This window comes from Narcine bancroftii, chromosome 12, assembly GCF_036971445.1.
Source record: "Narcine bancroftii isolate sNarBan1 chromosome 12, sNarBan1.hap1, whole genome shotgun sequence".
Classification (NCBI taxonomy): domain Eukaryota; kingdom Metazoa; phylum Chordata; class Chondrichthyes; order Torpediniformes; family Narcinidae; genus Narcine; species Narcine bancroftii.
Window position 1 is genome coordinate 99,653,262 of NC_091480.1, and position 18,736 is coordinate 99,671,997.

Below are 18,736 nucleotides of genomic sequence, written 5' to 3' on the forward strand. Positions count from 1 at the left end.
ACCCACTGGCCCGCCCTCCAATGCGCCGCCGCGATTGGCTGCGACCACTGTCAGTCGCCGGCCGGTTTCCGCTGTGAGTTTGAGCGGGTTATTGTTGTGAGCGGCGGCAGCGGGTTGACGGTGAAGGCCGGGCCGGGCCGGGGCAGGTGGGGCGTCGAGCAGGCCTCCCCTCCCAAGATGAGCATGCACGGCAAGAGGAAGGAGATCTACAAGTATGAGGCGCCGTGGACGGTGTACGCCATGAACTGGAGCGTGCGGCCCGACAAGCGCTTCCGCCTGGCGCTCGGCTCCTTCGTGGAGGAGTACAACAACAAGGTGCAGGTGGTGGGCCTGGACGAGGACAGCTCCGAGTTCATGTCCCGCAACACCTTCGACCACCCCTACCCCACCACCAAGATCATGTGGATCCCTGACACCAAGGGCGTCTACCCCGACCTGCTCGCCACCTCCGGCGACTACCTGCGCGTCTGGAGGGTAAGGCCAGGCCGAGGCCCCGCCGCCTAGGGAGGGGGGAGGTGCTCAGGAGGGAGACAGGGGGTGGGGTGGGGTGGGGGGAGAGAGAGTGGGGGTGGTGGGGAGAGGGTGGGGGTGGGGAGAGGGTGGGGGTGGGGAGAGGGTGGGGGTGGGGAGAGAGTGGGGGTGGGTGTGGGGAGAGAGTGGGGGTGGTGGGGGGAGAGAGGGGGGGTGGGGGGAGAGAGGGGGGGTGGGGGGAGAGAGGGGGGGTGGGGGGAGAGAGGGGGGTGGGGGAGAGAGAGGGGGGTGGGGGGAGAGAGGGGGGTGGGGGGAGAGAGGGGGGGTGGGGGGAGAGAGGGGGGTGGGGGGAGAGAGGGGGGGTGGGGGGAGAGAGGGGGGTGGGGGGAGAGAGGGGGGGTGGGGGGAGAGAGGGGGGTGGGGGGAGAGAGGGGGATTGGTGGGGAAGAGGGCTGGTGGGGGCAGGTGGAGAGAAAAGAGGTGAAGAACAAAGTTGAGGATGGTTCAACACTTTTTTGTTTCTGTCTATTGTCTGGTTGTGAGTCTTTATGTTTTGCACTGAGGACTAGAGAATTCTGTTTCATTGGATGGTACTTGTGTATTTGGAGGCCATTTCAACTCTTGTGCTTGTTTCCAGACCTGTATGAATTATCCCTGAAGTACATTTTTTCATCTTCCACTTCCACCTGCACACTGGTGTTGATTTACAGTAGCCAATTAACTCATCTTTGATATGAAATGGGGATAAACGAATGAAAACTACAGTGAGAACGTGCTTACATCACAGACTCTGCTGGAGCTCCAAACTGCATGTGATCCCATCTCCTTCCCCTCCTCTCTCTCCACCTTCTGCGAGGACTGCTCCCTTTCTGACTCTCATGTCAACTCCTCCCTCCCCACCAATCATCCTCTTGGTACCTATCCCTGTGACTCCACTTGTGCCCACACCTCTTCCCTCACCAACATTTGGGGTCCAAAACAGTCCTTCCTAGTGAAACAGCATTTCACTTCTGAATCAGCAGGAGTCATTGCACCCCGTTCTCCCGTTGTGGTCTCCTACGTTTGAGAGAGTGGACACAAACTCTGAAATGTAGGCCATGAACAGATGTCAGCAAGGAAATGGAATGGAGAATTGAAGTGGGTGGCCACTGGGAGATCCATGTTGTTAAAGTGGACAGAGCAAAGGTGCTCAACGAATCGATCTCCCGTGGCCACCCACTTCAATTCTCCATCCCATTCCTTTGCTGACAGATCTGTTCACGGTCTCGTGCACTGCCAGACTGAGACCACCTGCAAATTGGAGGAACAACACTTCATCTTCTGATGGCATCCTCCAACCAGATGGCATTAACATTGACTTCTCTGGTTTCAGTTAAACCCTCTCTTCCCCCATAATCTTCATCTCCATGTCTCCTCTAGTTCTGTCTGTAACTCTCTTCCCTTTGCCCTATCTCCTTTCACAGAGCGAAAAACAATCTCATTTTTCTCTTTTGTCTGTTGGTCTGAACTCCTCCCTCTCCCGGTCTTTAATTCAGACTGCCTGCTTTTTGCTTATACTCAAGTCTGAAACATCAGTAATATATCATTACCTCCTAATGAGAATGGCTGAGTTCCTCCAGCGTTTATCGCTTTCTGTAGCTGGAGCTGTGAGGCAGGAAATTTACTAACTATGCTGTTGTGGATCATGGTTCACTTCAGTACCCTGTACTCACTTCCTCATTCCCTTTGAGCTTAGTTTTGCAAATTGTATCTTCCACCCAGATTTAATGCTTGTTGCCTGCTGTAGTGGAGAATTCTTCTGGTTCATTGCATTTTGGCCAAAGAAGTGCTTTTCATGGTATACCCCTTGTCCAGAGGCTGTGACCTAGGTCCTCCCTGTATCCAGAGGAAGCAGAGGGATGCTGGAGGAACTTGTTGAGTCAGACAGTATTTATGGGGAGAAATGGTCAGTGAATGATTTTTTTTATTCAGACTATTTTATAGACTTCTGTGAACTTCATTCTCCTATACCCCAACGAATATAGTCCTAACCAATCCAGTTATTCCTTGTGTGTCAATGAAGATAAACGTTCCATTATTGTCATGTAATGCTACATTTAGAATGTAACAGTGCAACTCCAATTATCCAAAGTGTTCAGGATTAGATCTATATCGGATAAAGTTTTTTTGGGAGAACTGGTCAATTTTTAAAAACAGCCCAGTGGCAAAAGCAAATCACTTATATCAATGTTTAAACAACAAGGGAAGGCTTTTTAAGCATTAAAATAATGTTTAATTCTCACCTGGAATTCATTGCTGGGGTGGTGGTGGAGGCTGAAACGTTAGGGGAATTTAAGAGACTCCTAAGAGTCTCATGGATGGAAGAAATATAGAGGGTTTACAAGGTAGGAAAGATTTAGTATTTTTATATGGGTCAGCCCAACATTGTGGGCCAAAGGGCCTGTGCTGTGCTGTAATGTTATATGTTGTAAGGAGGGACAATCCAGTAATTAAAAGTGTGCTATCTTTCATTTAAAAGGTTTATCAAGGATGGTCAGCAAAGACTTGCTAAGGGAACTTTGTTAATGTCAAATTTGGAATGCAAAGCATGTTTGATGGAGGCAGTCTGTTAGATCTTGGACAGGATTTTAATAAAGTCCAATGTGGTCGGGTGCTCAAAAAAGTAATTGCTGAACAAATCAGTTGGAAAGTGATGGCAAAGGTGCTCTGTGGTTAGTAAGGGTATGAGAAAATAAGGTTGAGAAGCACTGGTTTAATCCTAAATAGAAGATTGCACATGAAACAAAATTTCAGAGGTTTAAAAAAACTTTCAACTGCAGAAAAAAATCCAGGGCACGATCAGATGGGCAGAAGATTGTTGAGTGGTGTTTAATCCAGTGAAGAAAGGGACCGATGTGGAGGAACAGGATGATCTTGGATTGTATATCTAGAAATTACCAGAGGTAACAGGAAAGGTCAAAAGGGTAGTTAACAAGCCATGAGAGTTGATTTCTTGTAGCCAAAGCATGCAGTACAAGAGAAGGAACTGCACATTTTGGTATTCGTACTAAAGCTTAACCACTGTTTGAAGTTCTGATCACAGGAACGATGTGATTTGATTTTGGTGCAGAGATTTATGAAGGTAGCCAGCACTGAAAGCTGTAGGGTAATCTGGGGATTTCTTTCCTAAGAGAAACTGAACTGAGTATAAAATGGGAAGAATTAATTCCCAGGATGGGTTAAAAACCAGGGGGCATGATTTTAACTTGGTAAATTAGATGGGAGGAGGAGGAGTCGAGCTCAGCCTGAAAGGGAGAGATATCATCCTTGCATTGAGGCAGGACTAGTGGAGAAAAGTGGGATGAGGTGCAGATCTAACTGGCCAATCAGCCTCCACTGATGTCGTTCTCATGATTTGATTCTATAATGGCTGCTTTTTAAAAAAAATATATATATGTGTGTATATATATATATATATATATATATATCTATCAATATTTGTTCATACTTTGGATTCGACCTCATTCCAGCATTGGATATGGTGATTTCTCCAGTTAGCAAATTGCCTGCTGATGCTCAAAATTCACTGGAGGCAATTCTGTCTCTGATTCAGAAGGAGCCTTGGACTCGAGGATGATTTGGGGGTTAGACAGAGGAGTGATGGCATTATAAGATTGGGACAAGTTGTGCAAGTGATGAATATTTTCTTAAATGTTCTAGGTGAGCGACACCGAAACCCGTCTGGAATGCTTACTAAACAATAACAAGAACTCCGACTTCTGTGCACCTCTGACGTCATTTGACTGGAATGAAGTGGATCCAAATCTCTTGGGTAAGGAAGAGCTGCACACTAAGTACTGCCTTTCAGCTAATTACACATCTTCTGGAAATTTTGGTGATGGCTGGTTCAATTTTGTGCAACTTGATCGACAAATGTTGGTGTCTTTCCACAGTTTTTGGGTAGAACCTATGTAGTGATGCCAGACAGTCTTGCAGAGCAGACAGATGATTGCCCAGGGGAGATCTGTAGCTGTGAGTGAACAGAACTCCCTTGAGGTCTGCAGAGACCATGAAGTAAAAACATAATGCTGGAGAAACTTAGCAGGTGAAACACTACTTTATGGATAAAGATAAAGAAGCAGAACCAACTTTTTGGGCTTGAGCTCTTTATCAAGGTATGATGAAGTGTAGGCAGGCTCCTGTTCAGGACAGAACAAAAATCAACAGAAATCCCCACCACCAGACACACCTTCCACTCCCCTCCCTTCTCAGCTTTCCAGAAGGAATGCACCCTTGTCCACTCATCCCTTCCCAGATGACATTGATATCGATTTCTCCAAATTCCGTTAGCCCCTTACCCTGGTTTCTCTCCCTACCCTTTTTATCTCATACCCTCCAGCATTCCATCCCCTTCCTATCAGAGAACTCCCCTTAACCTTCTGTCTTCCATCACTTCTTTCTCTACTGTCCTCTCACATATCCACCTCTCACCTATTAGTCTGTGCTCCTTTCCTCTTCTCTCCTTCCCTCTTCATCTTCCCACTCCCCACCTTTTTATTCAGGCATCTGTTTTTCCACATTCTTGATGAATAGCTCAGGCCCCAAACGTCGATTGCTTTTTACTTCCTATGGATGCTGTGTGACCTGCTGAGTTTGTCCAACACTTTTGTGCATTACATGGACTGTTGTAACTGAGGTTGGAGCGATATTGGTTGCGGAGTAGAAGTGATGTAGATTAGTTCATTCCTGTGGAGAATTTAGTGGCTGTGAAGAGCAATATTGCATTTAGAAAGATTGTAAAGATGTTTGGAGTGGAATCAATTTATTTGATAGCCTGACTACAATTGAGTCTCTGGCCTGTTGATTAAGATCATGGCTTGCATGGTGTCAAGTAGCAGATATAGGATAGAGGTGAATTTCTGAAGGCTGCACAATTTGAGGATTCTGTCCATGGGTCTTGATTGATGGTCAGGTTTTATAAGGTCAAGAGGCCTTGTGTAGTGATGGCTGCCCATCACTAGGTCCTGCATGACAGTTATTTAAAATGGTAACAGAATGAGAGTAAAAGCTATTTTTTTCAAGGTGATTAAATTTTACTTCTACAATTTTATATATCCTGATTATATACAATACCATTTAAAATCTAGTTGTTTGTAAGTGTGCTTCTGCTACTTTTGAGGTACAGTCATGTTTTTCTGCTTCCTGTGAAATTGTTTCTAGTGTTTGTCTAGGTTCCAACATTCTTTGAAGAACCCATTTTCTTGTCTTGACTGGTCATAACTGCAGTGTATTAGAATGCAGTCCTTAACCCTCTGGGTCAACTTACTGGAAAAGATCAGTTACATAACTTGTATCGGTAGGCCACAATTCTGTCCATGTGCTTTTAAAATCCAGATAATCTCTACCTTCTGTCCATGGAAAAGCAGGCATAATTCATCTTCAACATCTGGATTTTGTTCTGCAGTTTTTAACCAGCTTTTGTTGTTTCACTCGCAAAATATGTTGAGTGTCTGGTGGGCTTGGAGCCATGGACCGCCATACTGTCCACATAAATTAATTCTGCAGTTACCTGTTCTCAGTGAACCATGTGTTAGAATGGGGATCCCGATATTTTTTGTTTAATTGTGCTTTATCTGAAGTAATGCAATGGTAATTACATTTTGGGAAGAGTCACTTTGATCTTCGCTGCAATTCTGATATTCCTCGTCTACAAGTCGCTTCATTTGCCACTTGATTCATTATCAGTTCATGTTTACAGTAAAGACTGAAGAATAGTCACGAGGGCAAAACATCTGGAGAAAACGGGAAGGACTACAATGTGATGGGTTTTTTCCTGTACTTGACGTTGAAGTCTCAGAGGATGCTTGCTGAAATGTGCAGCATTTTGTAATGCTGCTCCAAAGTTTGATGCTTTAGTGTGAAATTCTTCCAATGTGAGTGCAGTGCATACTGTTCAACCTGAGTTCTTGTTGAGGCAACCGTGAAGAAGGCACACCAATGCCTATATTATTTCCTTAGGAGCCTGAGGAGATTTGGCAGCTTGTGAATATTCTATCCAGCTTCTACAGGTGAATACCCTATCCAGCTCAACACCCCACTGGATAATTTGATCATGGATTTCCTCACCTCCAGAACACACTCAGTAAGAATTGGCAAGAACATCGCCACAATTTCCATCAGTACTGGAGCACCACAGGGCTGTGTTCTTAGCCCCCTCTCTACTCACTTTACACCTATGTCTGAATGGCAGCAGGGAAGAACCTGTCCTTGTGCCGCTGAGTGCTCATCTTTAGGCTCCTGTACCTTTTCCCTGATGGTAGCAGAGTGAAGAGGGCACGGCCTGGGTGGTGGGGGTCTCTGAGGATAGAGGCATTCTCAAGTTTACTGACGAAACCACGAGAGTGGGTTCACTTTTCTGATAAAATTCAGTAGTGATCTGAATAATGTCTCGAAGGTTGTAAAAGTAATTGAATAAAATTAATCCAACAAGATGGTGAGTCCGCATAGAGGAGGGAGATTGAAAACTTGGCTGAATGGTGCACCAACAACAACCTCACACTCAATGTCACCGAAAACTAAGGAGCTGATTGTTGACTTCAGTAAGGGAAAGCCAGAGATGTACAATCCAGTGATGATTGGGGGATCAGAGGTTGGAAGGGTGAGCAAATTGAAGTTCTTGGGAGTCGCTATCTGCCTCCCCTGCAGGAAAAAGAATCTTGAGGTTGTATGTGATGCCATGTATGTACTCGGACAATAAATCTGAACTGTGGAAAGTATATTGACTGGTTGCATTGCACCCTGGTTTAGTAATTGAAATGCAGAAGGATTCACCATACACTAGTATAACTTGAATGTGGTATAGTATAAAGCCACATATCTAGTTTTGCTGCAGATTCAAAACAGCTTGCATTAGCTTGGCTGAAACCAACCTGTAAAATTCTTACAAAGATATTTTCTCCTTGTTCTCAACTGGTTAGCAGACCTCAATGTATTCCTGTTCCATACAATATGGTTGACCTTGTATTCATGTTCTGTACAGCTTGGTTGACCTTATATTTGTGTTCCATTCTACGCTGCTGTCTAGTTAATGCTTGCTGATTTTTACTTCCTCTCTGTCCAGTTGGAGCCAGAGGAACATTTGTATTGATTTTTTTTTTCCCATATCTTTGCTGTTATCTAGCTGAACAGCTAGATGTCGGCTCAGAGAAGCAGGCTGGAATCTCAAGGCATCAGTGAGCAACTGGAGGAAGTAGGCGGGTCAGGCAGTGCAAGGGGAGAAATTAAGTCCAAGGATCAGCCCTTAAACCAAAGGGCATGAATGCTGAATGTCCTCGTTTCTGTTAACTCCCTCCCTGCTCTTTCCATTTCTTCTTTACCTATTCCTATTATCATTACTCTCTTTCCTGTATCCCCACCTCTCCTACCTGTCCTGCACCCTCTCACCTCATGGCCCTCACCACCTTCTTTCCCCTTACATATTGGCAATATCATCCATCCCCTTTTACTTGATGTAGCCTCCTGCCCTGCCCTCAGACGCTGTCTGAACCATGGAGTCCATCTAGCTGCTCATTGATGTCAGCCCAGGGAATGAACTGTGTTCTCCGGTTTAGTTGCGCCCTCGGTTTGGTTTACAAACTGAGTGCAGCTGTCTCCCAGCCACAAGGGGTCAGAAGAATTCTTAGTCCTATATCATCAAAGACCAGGTCTTCAGTGAGAGCATTAGAATTGAAAAAATTTAAAAGTGATTATATTGTGTGAAAAAGGTGAATTTTTCACTTTTCTGATAAAATTCAGTAGTGATCTGAATAATGTTTCGAAGGTTGTAAAAGTAATTGAATAAAATTAATCCAACAAAATGATTCATTCTCAACTCCCCAGGGTGTAATTTAAAATAAATTATGTTGAATGAAATGCAAACTATTTTGTGTGGAACCCTGAAAAGTTTATTTTTATATAAATGAGACAATTTAATGTTTCTTGGGATAGTAAAATTGGGTGAAGATTTCAAGGATTGTTTTTATTTACACAAACTAGTGGGTATCTGGAATGCATTTGGAGGGGAGGGGGGTGGTGATAGGGACATGAATATAATAAAAAATGGAGAGGTGGGGGATTATGGTCTGTTTAGGAGGGAAGGATTGGATCAATCCTAGAAAAGGATTATATCGGTCAGCCCAATGATATGGGCTGAAGGGCCTGTACTGGTTTAAAAGGATTGAGCAATTATTTAAAAAGACTGTTCAGATTACCAACTCCATCCTGTTTTTCAGACCTCTGCTTGTTTTCTCCACAGGTACTTCCAGCATCGACACCACTTGTACAATCTGGGGTTTGGAAACAGGTCAGGTGCTTGGAAGAGTCAATCTGGTCTCTGGTCACGTGAAAACACAGCTTATTGCTCATGATAAGGAGGTAATGAATCTCCATCTCATCCATCACAGTTATAATGAAGTCTCCATCTCATCCATCAGTTATAATGAATCTCCATCTCATCCATCACAGTTATAATGAATCTCCATCTCATCCATCACAGTTATAATGAATCTCCATCTCATCCATCACAGTTATAATGAAGTCTCCATCCCATCCATCACAGTTATAATGAATCTCCATCTCATCCATCACAGTTATAATGAAGTCTCCATCCCATCCATCACAGTTATAATGAATCTCCATCTCATCCATCACAGTTATAATGAATCTCCATCTCATCCATCACAGTTATAATGAAGTCTCCATCTCATCCATCACAGTTATAATGAAGTCTCCATCTCATCCATCACAGTTATAATGAAGTCTCCATCTCATCCATCACAGTTATAATGAATCTCCATCTCATCCATCACAGTTATAATGAATCTCCATCTCATCCATCACAGTTATAATGAATCTCCATCTCATCCATCACAGTTATAATGAATCTCCATCTCATCCATCACAGTTATAATGAAGTCTCCATCTCATCCATCACAGTTATAATGAAGTCTCCATCTCATCCATCACAGTTATAATGAATCCCCATCTCATCCATCACAGTTATAATGAATCCCCATCTCATCCATCACAGTTATAATGAAGTCTCCATCTCATCCATCACAGTTATAATGAAGTCTCCATCTCATCCATCACAGTTATAATGAAGTCTCCATCTCATCCATCACAGTTATAATGAGTCTCCATCTCATCCATCACAGTTATAATGAACCTCCATCTCATCCATCACAGTTATAATGAAGTCTCCATCTCATCCATCACAGTTATAATGAAGTCTCCATCTCATCCATAACAGTTATAATGAAGTCTCCATCTCATCCATCACAGTTATAATGAAGTCTCCATCTCATCCATCAAAGTTATAATGAAGTCTCCATCTCATCCAACACAGTTATAATGAAGTCTCCATCTCATCCATCACAGTTATAATGAAGTCTCCATCTCATCCATCACAGTTATAATGAAGTCTCCATCTCATCCATCACAGTTATAATGAAGTCTCCATCTCATCCAACACAGTTATAATGAAGTCTCCATCTCATCCATCACAGTTATAATGAATCTCCATCTCATCCATCACAGTTATAATGAAGTCTCCATCTCATCCATCACAGTTATAATGAAGTCTCCATCTCATCCATCACAGTTATAATGAAGTCTCCATCTCATCCATCACAGTTATAATGAAGTCTACATCTCATCCATCACAGTTATAATGAATCTCCATCTCATCTATCACAGTTATAATGAATCTCCATCTCATCCATCACAGTTATAATGAATCTCCATCTCATCCATCACAGTTATAATGAAGTCTCCATCTCATCCATCACAGTTATAATGAATCTCCATCTCATCCATCACAGTTATAATGAAGTCTCCATCTCATCCATCACAGTTATAATGAATCTCCATCTCATCCATCACAGTTATAATGAAGTGTCCATCTCATCCATCACAGTTATAATGAAGTCTCCATCTCATCCATCACAGTTATAATGAATCTCCATCTCATCCATCACAGTTATAATGAAGTCTCCATCTCATCCATCACAGTTATAATGAAGTCTCCATCTCATCCATCACAGTTATAATGAAGTCTCCATCTCATCCATCACAGTTATAATGAAGTCTCCATCTCATCCATCACAGTTATAATGAAGTCTCCATCTCATCCAACACAGTTATAATGAAGTCTCCATCTCATCCATCACAGTTATAATGAAGTCTCCATCTCATCCATCACAGTTATAATGAAGTCTCCATCTCATCCATCACAGTTATAATGAAGTCTCCATCTCATCCATCACAGTTATAATGAAGTCTCCATCTCATCCATCACAGTTATAATGAATCTCCATCTCATCCATCACAGTTATAATGAAGTCTCCATCTCATCCATCACAGTTATAATGAAGTCTCCATCTCATCCATCACAGTTATAATGAAGTCTCCATCTCATCCATCACAGTTATTATGAAGTCTACATCTCATCCATCACAGTTATAATGAATCTCCATCTCATCTATCACAGTTATAATGAATCTCCATCTCATCATCACAGTTATAATGAAGTCTCCATCTCATCCATCACAGTTATAATGAAGTCTCCATCTCATCCATCACAGTTATAATGAAGTCTCCATCTCATCCATCACAGTTATAATGAAGTCTCCATCTCATCCATCACAGTTATAATGAAGTCTCCATCTCATCCATCACAGTTATAATGAATCTCCATCTCATCCATCACAGTTATAATGAAGTCTCCATCTCATCCATCACAGTTATAATGAAGTCTCCATCTCATCCATCACAGTTATAATGAAGTCTCCATCTCATCCATCACAGTTATAATGAAGTCTCCATCTCATCCATCACAGTTATAATGAATCTCCATCTCATCCATCACAGTTATAATGAAGTCTCCATCTCATCCATCACAGTTATAATGAATCTCCATCTCATCCATCACAGTTATAATGAAGTCTCCATCTCATCCATCACAGTTATAATGAAGTCTCCATCTCATCCATCACAGTTATAATGAATCTCCATCTCATCCATCACAGTTATAATGCTACTCAACTGAAGGCAGATCAACAGTAAAGAGCATAGGGCCTGTTTTCAACTCTGGTTCTGCTCAATTAGTTCATCATGGTTAGAATACTGCAATTCTCAAATATTTTCATGGACCTATTTTGTGAGGGAAGATTACGAGTAATGAGATTGTCATGTTGCTGGTGTCGTTCTGCATTTAAAGGGAGTCCTGTCATATTGGTGCAAAGTTGATCATAACTAGGGTTATTCTTGCAACTCGTACAATTATTGTCAAAGTCATTGCACTTTAACTGTAGTAATTATTTTAATAATAGTATGTTATTCTATAATGGCCAAGCATTCCCTCATCAGATTCTCACTTGCATGGCACAGCAAATAACATGACGAATGATCACTTATATCTGGGATGTAAACTTTTTAAACTGAGTATTCGTTAAAGATGCAGAGAGTATTTGGTTTAAACCAAATTATGTTCTGATAAATTTGGATCATTTAAGATGTTAAGAATATGATTATGGAATAAGAACTTACGATTTCAGATTCAGAATTTATTGCCATGAACAAGTCACGAAATTCGGCATGAATAGTGAAAACATTCCTATACGCCATCTTCCAACAATGAAGAAAAAAAAAGTGCACAAAAAGAAAGACGGTGTCTTGGGTTCATGGATCATTCAGGAATCTGATGGCAGCAAGGAAGAACCTGTCCTTGTGCCGCTGAGTGCTCATCTTTAGGCTCCTGTACCTTTTCCCTGATGGTAGCAGAGTGAAGAGGGCATGGCCTGGGTGGTGGGGGTCTCTGAGGATAGAGGCTTCTTTTTTAAGATCCTGTCTCTTGTAGATGTCCTTGATGCAGTGAAGTCTGTTGCTTGTTATGTGATGAGTTAACAACCCTCTGGAGTTTTTCTTGCCCTGAGAGTTCGTGCCTCCATGCCAGGCAGTGATATAACCAGCCAGATGCTGTCCATGGAAGTTTTCGAGAGTCTTCAGTGATATATTGAATCTCCTCAAACACAAAGTATAACTGCTGGCAAGCCTTCTTTGTGATTGCATCAATATGGAGGCTTCAGAACAGATCCTCAGAGATGTTAACACCCAGAAATTTGAAGTTCTTGACCCTCTACTACTGAACCCTTGCTGAGAACTGGGTCGTGTTCCCCTGACTTCCTCCAGAAGTCCAAAATCGTCTTGGTTTTGCTAACGTTGAGTGCAAGGTCATTGGCATGACGTCGCTCAACCAGCTGATCTATCTCCCTCCTGTACGCTTCCTTGCCGTTTGTGATTCTGCCGACAACTGTGGTGTCATCGGCAAGTTTGTAGATAACATTTGAATTGTGCCTGGCCACACAGTCATGGGGCATAGAGAGTAGAACAGTGGGCTAAGCATGGATCCTTGAAATGTGTCTGTGTCAATAATTAGGGAGAAGACATTTCCAATTCAAACTGACTGTGGTCTTCCAATGAAAAAGTCAAGGATCCAGGGATGGGTGGAGGGGGTGCCGAGTCCCAGAGATGGTAACCTCTTGACCAACACTGACGAAATTATGATGAAGGCTGAGCTGTAGTGGATGAAGAGCAGCCATGTGTATGAGTTGCTGTTTTCAAGGTGATCCAGAGCTGAGTGGAGAGCCACCATTTGGTGTGAAGTAATTGTGAATGATGAGTGAATTGCAGTGGGTCCAGACCTTTGCTTATTTACAGCCTTTTCCACACTAGTCACTGTTTCCTCCAGGAAATGTATAACGCCAATTTTTCAGGCTTGAGCCCTTCTTCAGAGAATAAACTAACCAATGCCTTGATTCAGGTCAATAAGATCACTGGTTTTGGGAATTGAAGCAAGGCCTTTCTTGACTTTTCAAATGTTTTTTCTCAATTTGCATCAATTCATTGGCTTCAATTGTGAAACTGCTGATGGTTGACCACCACATTGAATCTTGTTCTCTCCCTCCTGCAGGTATATGACATTGCTTTCAGTAGGGCAGGAGGTGGCAGGGACATGTTTGCATCCGTGGGTGCAGATGGCTCCGTGCGTATGTTTGACCTTAGACACCTGGAACACAGCACCATCATTTATGAAGATCCCCAGCACCATCCATTACTTCGACTGTGTTGGAACAAGCAAGATCCTAATTATCTGGCCACTATGGCAATGGATGGCATGGAGGTGAGCCTAGAAAAGCAAGGGTGCATGCATAAGTGGTGCAGTAATTATAACATTTTCAGGACCATTGCAGGACTGAATTCAGCAAACCAGGTCTGTTCCTAATTCCAAGTGTCAGTGTGTCAATGAGTGATCTGTGAGAAGGGGAAATGTCAGGCAGGCATTGTACTGGTGGCTATCCAATGAGTGCAGTTAAAGCCAATGTTGTACAGCCTAGAAGTTTCATTTGCTTGTGTTTGGCCCATATTCCTCTAAATCATTCCTATCCACGAACTTGTATAAAAATCTATTAAACATTGCAATTGCGCCTGTCTGGGGCCTTTTTTACCAGTTGTTCCATATACCCATTGCCCTCTGTGTAGAAAATTGTCCCTCATTTCCCTCTTTCAAATCTCCCTCTTGCTATAAATCTGTGCCCTTTAGTTATAAATTCCCCTACCATGGGATAAAGATTGTGACCATCCAACTTGTCTCTGTCCCTTAAGATTTTAGAAACCTCCTGATCTATGTTGTCTTGTAACAGGCTGGGGTCGTTTAATTGAATGGGTAAAGACAAACCAAAACGATAGATGAAGGAAAAAGACAAACAGAAAGTACTCAGCAGGCCAGGCCGCATCCGTAAGGAAAGAAACAGTTGACGTTTCAGGTTGTGCACCCTTTGATAGAACTGTAAGGTAGATGAGAGATTTTTGAAGCTGCAGGGAGGGTTGTGGAGGGGGAGAGAATGTCTTTGTTAGGGTAGATCTGGGGCTGGCCATGGGGATAAACTGTAAACAAGTTATCTGGTCACTGATCAGCTTCTCCAGATTTCTGCATCTCCAATCTGTTGTCCCAAGAGATGGATGTTTAAAGATTCAAGGGCATTAGGTAAGTAAAACTAAGCTCTGATTAGTTACAACTTCTGCATAAATATTAAAGCATGAATGGGATAAAATGTACCTTTTATTGGTAATGTGCTGCCATTATTTAACATCTGAAGCCAATGTATAAACCAGCTGTTAAGTATTTAATCTCATGATGACCCCTGTGTTTTAATTATTGAGACCTCTCTTCCTAATATTATAGGATGTCACAAGAATTACAAATCACTAATTCAGCACAGTTTTACTTGAATTACTTGCCAGGCTCTTGGGGTTTGGAAAATGAATGTCATTGCTGAGACGAGCATTTTCTTTTGACAAAGGTTGTAGTTAATTTGTGCTTTGAAATCCAACAAGACCTTAATTTGAAAGGGAGCCAATGGCAGCTCCTGCCATCCTGTCCATTGCTCTTGATTTTAATATCAGAATATTGACTGTTTTAGGAGAGACTTCCTCTCAAGTCAGACTTCTGTGAGCCAGCTAATTAGCAGAGTCCTGAACAGTTTCTTTGGTAATGTGGGCTTATTGCAGACTTAACCAGACCTATTCAGTTAAATATATTTTTTAAAATAATTTCAACATGGATCCTATTCATGTTGTCAAAGCAGTTTCAAAAAAAAATCCCATTGGAGTCACGTGATGGAGTAGTGGCCGGTCGGGTAAAACCAGCCGTCTCCAGAAAAGAAGAAAAAAAAGTCAAAAAAAAGACAAAGTTCAACAAATATAAAATATAAGAAATAAAAGATAAAGTTGCAGAGAAGAGAAAGAAGATGGCACCCAAGAAGGAAAAAGTAAAAACAACAGGGAAAAGAAGACGAAAAGTCATCGGAAAAGAAAGAAGGCCTTACCTGCATGAAGGAACAGGGAGCTGTGGTGGCGAAGAACGCCCTTTCTCCAAGGTTGGTGTTGACCCTGTGGAGTCGCGACTCCCTGACTGGTGGACTGCAAAAATGGTTCTCTGAGCCAAACAAAAGTGCGCATGTGCGAGGAGTCGCGCATGAGCAGTGCGCAATCTAAGGTAAAAGAAAACACCGATGGGAGGGGGCTCAGCCAAGGAGCGGGCAACCACGGCGCGACCAGCTGAGGGACGCCCGACACCAGGGCTCTCAGCTGGAAGATGAGGAAGGCAGCAGGAGCGGGAGTGAAGTGCCAGGTGAGAAAGAAAGTCGACGGGGTGAACGGCAAGAGGACCAACAGCAGGAGGCTCGACAAAATGAGACAAGCAACTCATCAGGAAAGTCAGAAGAGACACAGATACAAAGAAGAGAAGAAGACGACACAAACACAGATACAGACACAGAAGAAGAGGAAGAAGACCAAGATCTTCACAGAGAAATAAAAGGTAAAACAGATGGACAGAATATAGATAAAGCTTTTTTTGAAGAACAAATGAGATCACTAAAAGAATGGTTGTCATTAGAATTTAGTGAAATTAAAAGAAAAATGAAAAGAACTGAATATAAACTGCAAAGATTAGAACTAGTCATGACAGAAATAGGGAAAACAGTAGAAAATGTGTAAGAACGAGAAACGGCTGTAGAAATGGAAGTGAACAACTTAAGAGGAAAATTGGAAGAAAATTATAAAAAAATTAAAGAGACACAAGAGTTGTTTGCTCAGAAAATTGATATGTTGGAAAATTATAGTAGGCGAAACAACATAAAAATAGTGGGCCTGAAGGAAGATGAAGAAGGCACAGATATGAAAGAATTTATAAAAGGATGGATCCCGAAGGTCCTGGGAACGACAGAAATTCAGGAAGAAATGGAAATAGAAAGGGCACAGAGAACACTAGCTCCGAAACCAGACACATCAAAATCCAAGATCTATCTTAGTAAAATTTTTGAGATATACGACAAGAGAAAATATACTGGAGCGGGCAAGGAATAAAATTAGAGAAGATAATAAACCATTGGAATACAAGGGTCAAAAAGTATTTTTTTACCCAGGCATAAGTTTTGAACTCTTAAAGAGGAGGAAGGAGTTTAATACAGCAAAATCAATCCTACGGAAAAAAGGTTTTAAATTCATGTTAAAACATCCAGCTATGCTTAAAATATTTATCCCTGAGGAGCAAAACAGACTGTTCTCAGATCCGGAGGAAGCACGAGAATTTGCAGAACGCCTGCAGGACAGAAGGAGAGATGAAGAGATATAATAAGAATGAAGAATGTCGATAAAGTATATATAAAGATGTAAAAACAATGTATATGTAAAGAACTAAAGAAGGAAAAGAGAAGGGAAAGAAGGAAGTAAGGGCGGAAAAAGGAGAGCTTTGTTATGTGTTTTTTTTTTAAAAAAAGTTTTCTGGGGGGGAGAGAATAACCATCATTGCGAAATCAGTTGATGCTTGCGAACAAGATCGCAATCCAAATGGAAAGGGGAGTTGTGGTTGCCCGGCAAGGGATAAGGGGCAACTCAGAGGGGGGGGGTGGCATTTGGGGTTAAGATTAATATTCGATGTGGGAGTTGTTGGAGTATTTTATGTTTTAAATGTTGTCAAACATTGAGTTTGAAAAGGGAAAACTGAGAGATGAAAATGGGGAAAAGTGGTTGTGAGGAAGTGGAAATGAGGTGTAAACAGGATATGAGATGGCCACGTTGAACTATCTGACTATAAACATTAATGGAATACATAGCCAAATTAAAATGGATATTAAATTTACTGAAAAAAGAAGAAAATAGATAGAGCATTTGTGCAGGAAATTCATCTAACTGAAGTGGAACATAACAAATTAAAGAGAGACTGGGTAGGACACGTAACGGCAGCATCATATAATTCAAAAGCCAGAGGTGTCGCTATATTAATCAATAAAAATGTACCAATCAAAATAGAGGAGGAAATAATAGATCTAGCAGGGAGGTATGTAATGATAAAGTGTCAGATATATTCAGAATTTTGGAATTTGCTCAATATATATGCACCTAATGAGGAGGATCAAAAGTTTATGCGGTATATTTTTTAAGATTGTAGATACACAAGGAAATATATTGAAAGGAAGGGATTTTAACCTTAATTTGGATCCAATGTTGGATAAAACTGGACAAAAGACAAGCAAAAAGAATAAAGTGGCCAAATTTATGGTTAAATCAATGCAGGAAATGAAACTTATGGATATATGGAGGAGGCAGCACCCAAGAGAGAAGGAATACTCATATTATTCGAGAAGGCATAAAACATACTCAAGGATTGATATGTTTTTGTTGTTGGCCCATATTCAAGGGAGAGTTATGAAAACTGAGTATAAAGCTGGACTACTATCTAATCATTCACCCCTGTTATTAGTAATAGAACTGGAGGACATCCCACCAAGAACCTGTAGATGGATATTAAACTCCATGATACTTAAAAGGCAGGAATTTAGAGAGTTTATTGAACGCCAAATTAAAACATATTTTGAAATAAACATGGAATAGTGAAAGACAAATTTATATTATGGGACGCAATGAAAGCCTTCATTAGAGGGCAGATAATAAGTTATGTAACTAAGATTAAAAAGGACTACAGTTGGGAAATAGAGCAGTTGGAAAGGGAGGTAGTAAGTACAGAAAAGGAACTAGTAAAAAGGATGATTTTACAGGGAGAGATTGGGCAGATTAGGTCTTTATTCTTTGGAGCGTAGAAGGTTGAGAGGGGATTTGATAGAGGTATTTAAGATTATGAAAGGGATAGACAGAGTGGATGTGGATAGACTATTTCCGTTAAGAGTAGGAGAGATTGAAACAAGAGGACATAAGTTAAGAGTTAAGGGGCAGAGGTTTAGAGGTAACATGAGGGGGAACTTCTTTACTCAGAGAGTGGTAGCGGTGTGGAACGAGCTTCCGGGAGAAATAGTGGCGGCAGAGTCCATTTTATTATTTAAGAAAAAGCTGGACAGGTATATGGATGAGAAGAAGGTGGAGGGTTATGGTCATTGTGCAGGTAGGTGGGACTAGAGAGGAGTGTTTGGTTTGGTGCGGACTAGAAGGGCCTAATGGCCTGTTTCCGTGCTGTAATTTTTATGTTATATGTTATGTTATGTTATATAACAAAAAGGAGAGAATTGGCAGACAAAAAAAAATAAAATACGGAACATTACAAACATACAAGGTGGAGAAGAACATAATGAAAATAAAGCAAAAGTTTTACGAACTGGGAGAAAAAACACACAAAATATTAGCCTGGCAACTTAAAACAGAACAAGCTAAAAGAACTGTATTGGCATCAAGG

At 41.7% G+C, this 18,736-nt stretch overlaps 1 protein-coding gene across 1 annotated transcript in view; it reads left to right on the forward strand.

The window, feature by feature from the left end:
* Positions 1 to 18,736, forward strand: part of dcaf7 (ddb1 and cul4 associated factor 7) — a 30,531-nt gene continuing 11,795 nt past the window's right edge. Inside the window, exons 1-4 of the mRNA XM_069905167.1 lie at positions 1 to 474; positions 4,171 to 4,282; positions 8,744 to 8,862; positions 13,460 to 13,669. Coding sequence (XP_069761268.1) covers positions 178 to 474; positions 4,171 to 4,282; positions 8,744 to 8,862; positions 13,460 to 13,669 — 738 coding nt within the window. The 5' untranslated portion in view covers positions 1 to 177. The remainder of the gene's footprint in view (positions 475 to 4,170; positions 4,283 to 8,743; positions 8,863 to 13,459; positions 13,670 to 18,736) is intronic.